We start from the raw sequence: 14,585 nt of genomic DNA, 5'->3' as shown, positions 1-14,585 counted from the left end.
CAATTCTAGAGAACACTTGATGGTATTAGCAAGTAAATGTTGAGAATGGTATTTGTTCCCTCTAGCATTCTCTAAAATGTTTACATTTAATCTCTTGTTACAAAGACAAATGTTTTCCTTGTTATGAATACTTTAGGTATTTAACCCTTGCAGTGGTATTTTTTTTGCTCAGAGTTCAGCTTTAATGAGTCAGGTTCCTGTCTCACCTCTTGTCTGGGAAAACCATAATCAACGGTAAATCTCTCTAACAAAGCCCCAAAAAGTTGTGACAACCTGACAAGGGTTCTAATCCTCCCCTGCACCACCCAAAGCTTAAAAAAAAGATTCTGGCTATACATACACCTACATTGAGAAAAGGTAACCATGAAAAAAATAGGCTGAATAAGACATGAATGGAGTTGATTGTGTTTCTATCTGAATAGATGGCATCAGAGTTGCAAACACCAAATTCAAAACAGATACTGGAAATGTTAGTTTCATTTCTCCAGAATAGTTCTGCATTTACCCTCCCCCTCTATATATATGAGAACTGGGCATAGTGTGACCAGATATCCAGATTTCCTCTCCACAGAACAGGACGATGGATGGCAGGTCAGTAGATTACAGATAATTTGTCTTTCTTTTCCTGTAAGTTCATCTTTTTAATTTGTTTCTACAGCTCATATATTACATGTATCTTTGTAGATTTCTCATATCTAAATTTACTTTTAGAATTCCTAGTGTAGGAAAGTGCAGTTATAGTAAAACCTTTGTAGTAAATGGGAATATGAAATGATATTTGAGTTCATTCATAGGATGGCCTTACTTGTAAGTAGTTAATATAACATAATGTAACATAATATGATTTATAATAAAGTAAATTAAGATATAATATAATATAATATAGCAACCCTTCAGATCTAATGTACAGTATTCAGAGTACAGAGACATATCAGGACTTCTGATCACTTCTACACATTGCACACCATTGATTAACTTTATGCTGTTATAAATTACACATACAATATATTGCCAAAAGTATTGGGACGCCTGCCTTTACACACACATGAACTTTAATGGCATCCCAGTCTTAGTCCGTAAGGTTTAATATTGAGTTGGCCCACCCTTTGCAGCTCTAACAGCTTCAACTCTTCTGGGAAAGCTGTCCATAAGGTTTAGGAGTGTCTATGGGAATGTTTGACCATTCTTCCAGAAGTGCATTTGCGAGGTCAGGCACTGATGTTTGACGAGAAAGCCTGGCTCGCAGTCTCTGCTCTAACTCATCCCAAAGGTGTTCTTTCGGGTTGAGGTCAGGACTCTGTACAGGTCAGTCAAATTCCTCCAACCCAAACTCACTCATCCGTGTCTTTATGGACCTTGCTTTGTGCACTGGTACGCAGTCATGTTGGAACAGGAAGGGGCCATCCCCAAACTAATTCCACAAATTTGGGAGCATGAAATTGTCCTCCACCAAATGATTTGGACCAGTGCACAAAGCAAGATCCATAAAGACATGGATGAGTGAGTTTGAGGTGGAGGAACTTGACTGGCCCACCCAGAGTCCTGACCTCAACCAGATAAAACACCTTTGGGATGAATTAGAGTGGAGACTGCGAGCCAGCCCTTCTCGTCCAACATCAATGCCTGACCTCATAAATGCACTTCTGAAAGAATGGTCAAGAATTCCCATAGACACACTACTAAACCTTGTGGACAGCCTTCCCAGAAGAGTTGAAGCTGTTATAGCTGCAAAGGGTGGGCCAACTCAATATTGAACCCTATGGATTAAGATTGCAATACCATTAAATTTAATGCATTATTCGTTATGTAATTGGGGAACAAAGGCATTAGGGCACTGACATTTCATTGCAGGTTCTACTTTTATTTTCTGATCCTTCCCAAATGATTATATATATATATATATATATATATATATAATAATATCCAAGTGTCTCTGCGTCCGTCCCTGTGTCCGTGGAATTGCGCTACTGCGCATGTGCCGCACGGACAGTCGTTGGGACGCAGAGAGACTTCGGGCGGCCGGCCGGCACTGGGTGGGCGTGTTACACAGGAGCGGATCCCCGCCCACTTCACTTCCTCCTCAGGATTGGCTGCCGTTCCGATCCAGCTGGGGAAGGAGAAGTACTTCACCTCTGTGGCGGAGAAGAGCGCGGCTCCGGAGGAAGAGGCCTGTCGGATGATGCCTCGAAGGCATTATCTGACTTGACAGAGGCATCATCCGACAGGCGTCTTCCACCAGAGCCAAGCTCTTCTCCGCCACCGAGGTGAAGTACTTCTCCTTCCCAGCTGGATCTGCTACTGTACACGCCCACCCAGCGCCGGCGTCATGTCGGATAATGCCTTCCGTCAGTGCATCCGACGGACTGCGCATGCGCGGTAAATGGCGTCACTCCAGCTGACTGCTCCGCTCAGCTGGGGTTTACGTCATTATTACGCGTGCGCAGTCCATCAGATGCATTTTTTGGCGGGAAGAATAATAATCATAAAAAGTAAATAATAAGAAATTAATTAAAAAAAAACATTATATATATTATATTATATTACCGGGCGAAACTGTTGAAGCGGTGGGTGTGCGTGGGCACGCGCTAGCGTGGACTTACTGCTTAGCGGCAGCAGCCGTTACAGCTCTAGGGCAACAGGGACGCTATGCGCAGAGCTGGCTACATCATGCGGCTCTCGCGTTGTTAGAAAAACAGAACGAGATAAGCGAGAGCTCTGTCTCAGTCAGCTCTGCGCATGTCCCCGACGTTGCTAGGGCAACAGGGATGCAGAGCTGACAGAGGCTCTCGCTTAACTGGAACAAGTCTGTTTTTACAAATGTTTGACCACATATGTTCTAGCGCCCGTTAATTTAATGGGCTTAATGTCTAGTATAGATATATATATATTATGATATTATAATAACCAACATTTTCTAGACTTAGTTCAATTACTACTACAGAATATTTATGTTTTAGTTTTTTTTCTTTTTTTTTATATTTACTTACAGACATGAAATGGTTTATACCATGTCATCTCCTGAGGAAGTGTCGTCAACTGTAAGATGTCTGAGAGAGAAATTAGTAGAAATATTTGAAGAGGATGTGGATGGATTGTGTGATGAGTTGGACTCCCTCCATCTCTTATCCCTGGAGGAATATATGGATCTCCAGTATGATGAGGATCCCGGGGTGAGAACGGGAAAGATGATTGATATTATAATTCAGAAGGGGGAACCAGCCTCAAGGAAACTCCTAGATCATTTCAATAATATGATTCTCAGGTTTCCATCAATGTCCAGGTTGCCGGAGTTCCTTTATGAAGGTGAGTCATTGCACAGGACAACACAGGCAGTAGAGTAATCTCTCATGTCTACGGGTAGCATGAGATATCCTGGATTCATTTTTTTTCGTACATCACAGGAAACAGAGCCATAAATAATAACATATGGGTTATATAGCCACCTACAGGTGAAGGACACTGGCAACCAATCAGAAAGGATGCCCCCCTATATAACCCCTCCCACACAGGAAGTACCTCAGTTTTTCCGCCAGTGTCTAAAGGTGATGGCCACTGTGGAGAGTCTCTCCACAATTCTCTTCAAAGAAGAAAGAACATATGCTACTGTACATGATGGTTGTGGTGGGGGAGAGATTGGCTCTATTAATCTTTAGTAATTGATTGGCACCTTCCCCATTGTACAAATTTGTAAAGAAAAGGGAGAGGGGGTTTCCAGGTCTGTTGCACTTGAACAGATATGGAACCAAAGGGGATTTAAGTGTGCCACAGATGTAATAACTTTTTCCAGATTCAGTCCATTTTAAAATTATAAAAAAAGTTTTTATTTCATATACATTAAAAACAAATAGACATACATGTTTATTACACATTAACATACATAAATTATACAAAATAGTAAATTACTTCGACACTAACAGCCCCATAAAGGGGGTTGTGAAAGAGCGTAAATAGTTGCTGGAACTACGCGTTTCGCTATAAGTGCTTCCTCAGGCTCCAGTTGTTTCAAAATATTCGTAATATATATGCCGACTCTATAGAGTAAATAATATATATTAGCCAAGGATAAGTATGACATCCAAAACATGTTAGATTCTTAGTATACTTAGGTTATTAATTCCTGAAAAGGACATATAACAAATATACAGTTTATTTCCCATATGTGGGTCAGCTAAGGGTTTTTTTTCTTGCCCATAATTTATATATAGTCGATAGTACATAAGTTATTTAATTATCATTCTCTGAGAAGACAAAAAAATTACTTTCAAATCTTTAATTTGACAACTCTCTTTATCTACATAAGAAAGATAGTTGTTTCTGTATATTCATAAAAATATGTAGATCCCATTACGATAAAGGTATAAGGATGTGATACATCTGTACAAAGGAAAAAAAAAAAAAAAACCAAAGGGGGAGGGGGGAGGGGAAAGGAAAGGGAAGAGTAACAGGAAAAAAGGGAAGGGAAAGGCCAAACAATACCCACTTGTAAGGAGAGGTTTACCAGATGACCTAAAGGGGGGGCATATATTGGGTGAGAAGCCTCACAGGGGACAAAAAACCCCCCGAGGAAGATATACTCACCACAACGAGAGGGGAGGGGGAGGGTAGATGTAAGATAATTGGCTACCACCTTAGTCCTTACTTATACCATATAAACCAAAAATAGAAAAAAAGGGGGGGGGGCTACTACAACTGCTGTCTTGATATATGAAGAGAAAGAGACTTCTATCAAGGAACGCTTACCATTAAATTCAATTATAAACAGCTCGGTCAGGTTGTATGATGTATACATATTTGTGCAGGTAGGTATCGATGAAAGAAGAGAGGCTCAGCTTTACCTGTATTGTATCATATAAAATGGAATATACCAGAGATTATATCTTAATAAGTGCAGTTAGCCATAAAATAGAGAAGGGTGTGTTTATAATTGGAAAGGACGTGAGGGGTGAGAAGAGAGAAGTGCTTATTTAAAAAAAAGGGGGTGAAAAAAGACGTCTATTATATCCGGTGAGAGATGTAGATCCCAAGAATAATAGGCTATGAATTAAGTGTCCGTCTTACGGATAGAGAAAGGACAATATGAGTGCAATCGTGAAACCGTATGTGTAAACAAACAGTGACTCACCATGGGAAAGCCATTGATTAGTGTCACTTTGAAATAATTCTCGAGAATAGCAAGGGGGTGATCATATTTCCATTTCGATATATATCTGTGTATAGGTATGATTCCAGCACAGATAAAGGTTAAACAGGGTATATAATGGCATTAGAGGGGATCCTCAAGATTATTGGATGGTTCCAAGGGTTGGGAAAAAACACCAGCCAGTCCGGCATAGATATAGCCAATGTTACTTTAAGAAGGAGAGACCATCTGCAGATTGGAGTCAAAAAAGGGAAAGAGGTTCCAAAAATCAATCAAAATTCCAAAATTTGACAGATAAGGAGATGGAAAATTGAATATAGCTTACCCTATTTCAAGATCGTACTAGATAGAGACCATATTGACAGAGAAGTTCCCAGAGCGCTTACCCCCTCGATCCGCCAGAACATGCTCAGCCACTCGCCAAAGCAGTGTTTAAATGAGCAGGGAAAGTGGCGCCAAACCCGCCTCCCTCACGTCTCCCGCCCCCCACATCCGCCCGCCAAATGTCCGAACCGGACATGCGGGAGGCTGTTCCTGTGTACGCACGCTACGCCAGCTTCCGGTCCGAGAGACCGGAAGTGACGATGAGGCTCCACATTCGTGTCTACGATAACTATAGTATGGGAAGAGAGAAGGGACAAAAGGATCTTAGGTTTACAAACGGCGATAGAGTCAATGGGCCATTAAAAATCAGACCCGGAGTGTACATTTATATTTGTGTCATAACATATAAATATATAAAACGTATCAAGAACTAACAATTTTTTTCCTATTAGACTTGAGAATGACTTCTAAAATAAGAGAAGTGTGTCATTCCTAATAGTCATTATTTTTCCAATATTCGATGTTAGATGATAAGGTAAGTACAGGAATAAATATATGCAACATTAGGATAAAGTATCTATAATTATATTCCAATGTACAGAGACATTTGATATAGACGGCAAAGTGTCTTATTATGACATATAATATATTGTTATATCTAGGAATATTTGCACATTTTTCTCAGACATGTCTTATTATAATAAGTTTGTAGACATAGATCTATTGCTCATTAAACATTTAAACATGTAAATAAAATAGGAGTAATCGAACACAGGACAATAGGTCTCTATTGTCCCCCCTAGATAACTAGTCCCACAGGGGGGTAAAGAAAAAAAAAAAAAAAAAGGGGGGGAGGGGGGGAATTGAATGTGACAGGAACAGCATGATCTGACACATATCTTAGCAACATATTTTAGAAATAATAGAATTCACCTATAAGGTGGTGGACCTCTCAAAAATACCCCTTATTAGATAATGTCATTATTCCAAGAAGGGAGCGTAACTCAGGTGTTCATTAAGTCCAGGAGGGACACACGCATCAAGGAGAAGATCCAGCGTGATTCTCTTTGAAGAATGACATTATCAAAGGGTCCACCCCTGGGGCCTGGATGGACCCTTTCAAGGGCAAAGAATCTAAATTTAGGGCGTCTATATCTGTGTATATATGCTATATGTCGGGCAATCGGGCTCTCCAAATCTCCTCCTTTTGTGTATGTTACATGGTCTTTGATTCTTTCCCAAAATCGTCGCTTATTTTTGCCCACATAGAATGCTGGGCATTCACATTTCCACAGATATATGATCCCAATGGTCTGACATGTGACAAAGTGTCTTGAGACAAAAGCTTTGCCATTGGGAAGAGTTTGCTGGGATTTTGTAGCGATAAGTTTGCAATAAATGCACGACCCACATGGGAAGGTTCCGTGAGGGAGTTTTGCACATGGATCAATTCTTTTATTTCGTTCATAGTGACTGGCTGTTACTAAGTCTTTAATAGATTTGTTTCTTCTAAAAATTAGATTCGGTCTGTTCTCAACAAAATTACTTAGAATTTTATCTTCCGTTAGCAAATGCCAGTGTTTGGCAATAATTGCCTTCAGTTGGTTAGATTGGGAGCAGAATCTTGTGATCATTCTTGTCTTATTAGGGGTTGGAGCAGGTTCTCCTTGGAATAGGAGGAGGTCCCTCGGACTATCTTTCGCATTTTTGTACGCCCTTTTAGTGCTTTTTCTGCTATAGACTCTATTTAGAAATCTTGTCTGTAATTGTTCTGCTTCTAGTTCGAAGGTAGAATCTTATGAACAATTGCGTCTAATTCTACAGTATTGTCCCATTGGTATGCCTTCTATGACATGTTTCGGATGACTACTGTTTGCGTGTAGTAACGAATTAGTAGCGGTAGGTTTTCTGAAGAGCGTTGTTGCTAACAGGTTGTTAGAGTCCCTGTAGATCTCCAAATCCAAGAAGGGGATTTTGTTCTGATCATGAACATATGTAAAATGTAAGTTAAAGGTGTTTTCGTTGAGAATTTCAACGAAATACTTTAAACTCTCAAGGGGGCCCGACCATAGAACAAAGATGTCGTCTATATATCTCTTCCACACCTCTATATATTCGAGATATTGTGACAGAGGCTCTTGCGCAAGAAAGCAGTGGGATATGTGCATCGGGTAGTTCAGGACTACTCCAGCCTATCTCTCAAGCACAGCAGCTCCCAGGACATCCAAGCCACCTGATGGAACCGACTCAGACTCCACTCAAAGACCCCTCTCAGAATGCCTCACAGGATGACTCATGGAAGGTGGGGGACAACAAACAGACGGGGCGAGACCATAGTGCATTACCTCAATGATAGTTTATTGAAGATAAATAGGAGATACACTCACTCACAAAGAATAAAACAATGCATGTATCGCTGCAGTCTACTGGGTGTGACGTGGTGACGCTGAACTAGCTCCTCCCAACGCGTTTCTTCATTACAACGTTGTCAAGGGGGGGACTTTAGATGAGGCACAAAACACTCAATAAAAACATAGATAAAGTAAAGATTTATTGGTAAATACAATTTCCAACAGATCAACAGTGACATAAATAGGTGTGAACTTGCATCTATATAACCCGACATGTTTCGTGACATGGCATCACTTCCTCAGGGGTTGATGCACACAGAATTGTCTATAAAGTAGAAATAGTTTAGGAATATATGACACTCATAATACAATGTATTCTGTTATTACAAACATTGGGCGCCATCCAAAAGGGGACCCATACTTGAAAATCTGCAAGATATCACATGTTTATAACCTAATGGTAGTCGCCTGGCCAAGTCTGACCCGGGAACTGTGGGTGTGGGATTCAAAAGGCCCAGCAGTGCAAACAGGACAAGATGTAATGGGGGGCATGGAGAGCAATCCAACAAGTCCTCCACCTTGATTGCTTTGAAAGATGTGTCTTATGTGTTAGAATAAATGACATAAAACTACCATTGTTAACAAGAAAGGAATAGTATGTGTGAAGAATGTGAGATGTATGTATTGTATATACATGAACTTGTGTGCAAAACATATATATATAACAAGAAGGAAAAACAGTAAAAAAGTAAGAAAAATAGAAAAATCAAAAAAGGAGGGGGGAAGGGCAACCAACCACCAAACCCTCATTATTGAGTGTGTTGCATTGGCAATTTTTATGTTTCAGCTCTTAAAGCAGAAATACCAAAACAATTTCTTCTAATGGCAATACACAGAACTTAACAAATGAGCAACATACCGAAAAGGATAAGCTCTGCTTGTTTGCACCCTCCTTCCCATCCACTGCCACATTTAGCACTTTTGTTTTGGGGGGGGGCAGTTTTGACAGGTACCTGCTCCCACTTCTAGCTCAGGTCGCCACAGCAAGCTGAGCCGAAAACTCCCCTCCTTCCCTCGCAGTCTTCTGGGATACATCACAGGTCCCAGAAGACTACGGGACCATTCACAAGGCGCAGCATGACTCACGTATGGCTTCATTACCTGTTTCCCTTACTAGAGATGCCTGCACCTGCAAATAAAGCCAACTGATGAATTGGCTTGGGTGAGGACATTTATGGATCCCTGGACAGGTAATTGTCATAATAAAAGTCAGCTCCTCTTTAACCTCCTTGGCGGTATTCCCGAGTGTGGCTTGGGGTGGAATTTCAGTGCCATAAGCGGTAACCCCGAGCCACACTCGGGGTACCGCCAGGGAGCATCGCTGGATCCAGGAAAAGAGGTTACTTACCTTTTCCTCGGGATCCAGCGATGTATCCCCGCAGCATACGGCGGTCCGATGTTACGCCTGATCCTCTATGCCCCAGCTTCTGTTGCCTGCGAGCATCGCGTCACGTCGCGTTGTAGGGGGGTGGAACCAGCAGCAAATTCAAAAAGTAAAACACACAAAACACACTGATATATTGTAATCCTAATGGATTACATTACTAAATAAAATAAATTGCCCCCCAGTGCCCTTGCCTGCAGTTTTATATATATATATATATATATATATATATATATATATATATATATAATATATATATATATATATACACACACACACACACACACACAAAATAATGGTACCGCTTTCAGCTGAAAATTATTATGAAAATCTGAGATAATCATAATCTACCGCCAGGGAGGTTAACAAACATGTGGTAGCTGAATTGGTTTCTATATGCTGTACAGTATTTATTTCAACTATCTCTTTAGCTAAAGCTGTTCTCTGAAAGGCATAGAATATAAATATTCCATGGTTTTGAAGTGTTATTATATATATAACGATTTACTGTTTTCATTTTGTGAAATAGTCTTTTTTAATATAAGTATTTATTTTCCATTTACAGAGAAGAAAAACAAATTTCAGGGGCTTGTAGAACAGCTGAATATGGAAAAGCACCTGTCTTCAAAAGTAACTTTGCGTGATATTCTGAGCATTGGATCTGAAAACTTAAAAGAAGTAGAACTTTACGATTTTCAAGAAATTCCATGGCACTTCTTGAGAAACCTCATGGCTTTGACCAGGACCTCAAGAAATACTCAACTCAAGAAAGATCCAACCCTAGAATCAAATGATGATGATGCATTTGATATATTTCAAGCTGAAAATGTTATATCAAATACCATCCACCCCCTGGATGTCCTCTGTGTTCTCCTGCATTGTTCAGACAATTTTCTTCAACAAGAGATTGTAACCAAAATGTCCATGTGTCAGTTTGCCGTCCCTCTGCTACTCCCCTCTACTGGTGAGGGATCACACTGCACCTTCTTGCTTTGGGCAATGAGGGGCATTGTGAAGAAATGGAGACCTCAGTCATTAACAGGCAGTAAAGGTTTTAGAGAAGAAAATGTGGTGAATACTTCCATGCCAATCTTCTCATTTGCCAGGTTAGGAAAAGATAAATTATCCAAATCTAAAATCCTAAACCAGATTCTAAATCCAGCCCAACAACATCACAACTTTTTCATTTACCATGATATGGAAGGAGGGAACATTAAGAGGGAAATATCTGATGGACTGGTAGAAATGTCTTGGTATTTTCCTTGTGGTAGCTCAGATGTTTTCCCAGAACCCATCGCAGTGACCAACTTACGTGGAGACCTGGAAACCAACTGGGAGCAGTTCCAGTTTCTCACTCGAATTTCATCAGCTGTGTTTATATTTGTTGAGAATATTTCTGAGAGTCAATTCAGGCTGTTGTCCACATGTAATAACACTGATACCCAGTATTATTTTATTGTTACTCCAGGTCCAGGTAGAAATATTAACCCAGAAACTCAAACTTTTTTAAAACAAATAATGGAAACATTAAAGATTAATAAGAAACAAATTATCGTCCAAAGGAACAATTCAAATGAGGCTGAATTTGTAAAAAAGATACAGAGCATCCTCAAAAGTTTATTAAGTACAGAAATCCAACAACTATCTTTGGAGACTCTGAAAAAACAAACATATGGGCTCCAGATTGATGTAGATGAGAACAATCCAGAATGTCAAAAAGCAAGAGCATGCGCATGTAATATTACCTCTGTAATCAAAGATGTGGAAGTGTTTAAGAAAGAAATGCTGAAACTACAAGGGGATCTGTGGAAACAATTGTCCAAAGTAGAAAAAGAACTTTGCAGAATGACAAAACAAGGGAAAGTGGGAACGGAAGAATATCAGTCTCAACTGAAACAGCAACGTATTACACTGCATAAGGAACAAAACCAACATAGTTTGACTGATGCTATGATATTGTTTATTAATGCAATCACCCATTTGTCTCAAGTAGAGAAACAATATTTTCTTATGTGGATGAAACTAGAACTTGATTTGATCGCTAGGAGGAATCTGTCTGCTCTACAAGTGGAATACAGGGAAAAATGTAAAAGCAGCTCAGATAATCCAGAAGAACTAAAGCAGGTAGATCAAAAAATCTCAGACAGTTCTTTAGGGATTGAACATTTCCTTCGTGAGTTAGGGCAGTTTTATGAGGCTGAATGTTCTATGGTTAAAGAAGAAATTATTTCAGTAGAGAGAGCACAGTTTACTGGACTTCCGGGGATTGCTGCTGATCTTCTCTTGGATGGGTTCCCGTTGGAGCTTATAGATGGAGATGCCTCCAACATCCCCCTAAAGTGGATTACTGATGTTCTAAATGAGCTGGACACAAAAACAGGAGGAGGATGTAGAATAAGAGTAATAACTGTGCTGGGAGTGCAGAGTACGGGGAAATCCACCCTTCTGAACACCATGTTTGGTCTGCAGTTCCCGGTGGCCAGTGGACGATGCACACGAGGAGCCTTCATGACCCTTCTTAATGTGAAAGAGAATTTCCAGGAGGAGCTGGGCTGTCACTTCATCCTGGTGATTGACACTGAGGGGCTGAAAGCTCCAGAACTAGCATCTTTGGAGGATAGTTATGAACATGACAATGAACTGGCCACACTAGTGGTGGGGTTGAGTGATATCACCATCATCAATATGTCTATGGAAAACACCACAGAAATGAAGGATATCTTACAGATTGTGGTCCATGCTTTTCTTAGGATGAAAGAAATAGGAAAGAAACCCAACTGCCAGTTTGTACATCAAAATGTGAGTGACGTGTCAGCCTATGAAAAGAATATGAGAGACAGAAAGAAACTTTTGGAACAGCTGGATGAAATGACAAAAGTGGCTGCAAAAATGGAGAAGAAAAGTAGAATCACATCTTTCAATGATGTGTTAGACTACGATCTGGACAAACATAGCTGGTACATTCCTGGTCTGTGGCGGGGGGTTCCTCCAATGGCTCCAGTGAACTCTGGGTACAGTGAAAATGTTCATAATCTGAAGCAGAACTTGTTTGAATTAATGAAATCCCAGAATGCTTCATGCAGCATTGGTGAATTTATCACATGGATAGAAAGTTTGTGGAAAGCGGTGAAACACGAAAAATTCATCTTCAGCTTCCGGAACAGTTTGGTAGCTGATGCTTATAATAAGCTGTCTATACAGTTTTCATCATGGGAATGGGAATTCTCCAAAAAAGTCTACAGCTTTGTCATCAGCACAGAAAATAATATAAAAAACCAGTCATCTGAGAGTTTGGATACAGAAACCTCTGAGGAGTACAGGAGAAAACTGCAACAGTTGTTGTTTGAGGAAGAAAACAAAATGTTAGCTTTGTTGGAAAAATACTATGACAATAACGATGAAAATGTTCATCTTATAGAACGTTATCGGGAAGATTTTAGACTGAGTGTAAATTTCTTAAGAAAAGAGCTTGAAAGAAATGCTCTAAACAAATGTACCAAAGCAGTTTCTATCCAGAAAGGGAAGTATAAGATTCAGAACATCCAGAATCAATATCAACAGCTGATAGAAGAAAAAATTAGTGATCTCTTGGAAAACTGTAGGGAGATGAACGTTAAATTAAATGATGAAAAAATACAACAAGAATTCGAATTAATGTGGAAAAAAACTGTGACAGATTTACAGATAAAGAAATTAGATAGACTTAATGTTGGCCAAGCAGTTTTACAACATTTGAGGAATGACCTGAGCAGCAAAGGGCCTGATGTACATGAAGAATTAAAGTGCGTAAAAAATCTAGCAAACAATGGACAGCGTACATTTAAAATGAGAAAAAGGTATATCGATTGCTATTGGTGGGATTATTTAATACACACATTTGGCCTTGATAAAAAAACATCTGAAATGATAGAGGTATTTGCTGTCTCTCTAATCGATATGTGTGATAAGTACATTAAAGAAAAAGTGGATACTCCGGAGGATTACGATGACACCTATTGTCAGGAATTACTGTACATTATCAATACACAACTTGGAAATGCCACTGGACTTCCATTCTCAGTACGTTTTGAGCTCGATGTCAAACTTATCATTTTTGGAAACGCAGCTCACATGTTTCAAAGGATGCATGACACATTTATAAAAAATAATGACCCAATAACTTGTCTGGAGAACCTAAAACCTCAATATTTATCAATATTCATCAGCATATTTCAAGAGAAAGATGAAAGCCACAACAGAGCCAGACAATTCTGTGAACGATGTCTCAAACCAGCAATGACCGATTATGTCTTCAAACATCTTGGACAAAAAATAGTGGATGACATCCTAAACAGCTCTGAGAGTATGTTATTCAGTAGCAGGACCTTTTTCCAGTATAACATACTGGAAAAATTATTGGAAGAAATGTCCTTTCAGATGTATATAGACTATATTAAGTCATATAAGAAATTTTCTGAATCATGGATATTGGATTACATCTATGAAAGGTATGATGGTTCAGTAATTTTGGAAAATTTATACACAAAGATTCTGTCCTCTATAAAGACAGATATTCAAACTGTACTTGAAGACATATCATGTTTACAAAGTCCTGATGTTTCATCATTTTTAGAGAAGGTTTGTGAAATGTTACAAAGGGAACTGGTAATACCACAGAATGAGATGAAAGTGATCACCTTCCATAACACGGCTGCAGTTGAGCAGCTTTCATCTGCCATTCAACACTTCCTCACGGAGACGGAACAACAAATCCTAACAGAGCTGGGATCTTTGGATATTGACACTGTACTTTCCAAACTGACGCTAAAGCCTCAGGATGAATTGTTCAGGAAGGTGGTTGGATGTGGAAAGCAGTGCCCATTCTGTGGTGTCCCCTGTGAGGCCGGAGGTGGTGACCACAAGGAGCACTTTTCATCGATCCACAGATCCACAGGACTGGGAGCATGGAGATGGCTGAGTGATGAAAAATTGGTAATTGATATATGTTCAACTCTGGTTGTATCCACTGCCACTTTCCAAAATGTTGACACAGGATTTCAATATCATCCCTACAAAGAGTATCGAACATATTATCCAGATTGGGCCATCCAGCCTGACCCCAGTATAGAGTCCTCGGATTACTGGAAATACATGTTTGTACAGTTTAATAAAAATTTTGCAGAAGAATACAGTGCAGAACCAGCTGAACTTCCAGAAGACTGGAAGAAAATCACCAAAGATCAAGCTATCAACAGCATGAAGAAAGTGTTTAATGTAAACTAACATACTTTTACTAACATACACCTCTAAGAGCCGGTTCACACAGGCGCGACCCGACTTTGCCGGG

At 39.8% G+C, this 14,585-nt stretch overlaps 1 protein-coding gene across 1 annotated transcript in view; it reads left to right on the top strand.

Moving 5' to 3' along the window:
- Positions 1 to 14,521, top strand: part of LOC309558502 (uncharacterized protein) — a gene marked incomplete at its 3' end in the record, with an annotated part of 60,940 nt that extends 46,419 nt beyond the window's left edge. The window contains exons 3-5 of the mRNA XM_082261582.1: positions 557 to 591; positions 2,990 to 3,303; positions 9,825 to 14,521. Of these exons, the coding sequence (XP_082117708.1) occupies positions 557 to 591; positions 2,990 to 3,303; positions 9,825 to 14,521 (5,046 nt within the window). The remainder of the gene's footprint in view (positions 1 to 556; positions 592 to 2,989; positions 3,304 to 9,824) is intronic.
- Between the last annotated feature and the right edge of the window lie 64 nt (positions 14,522 to 14,585).

Source organism: Pelophylax lessonae (genome assembly GCF_965119305.1).
Source record: "Pelophylax lessonae genome assembly, chromosome: 6".
In the NCBI taxonomy this organism is placed as follows: Eukaryota; Metazoa; Chordata; class Amphibia; order Anura; family Ranidae; genus Pelophylax; species Pelophylax lessonae.
The sequence above is the reverse complement of the archived record's forward strand: the minus strand, read 5'-3'. Positions and strand labels throughout refer to the sequence as shown.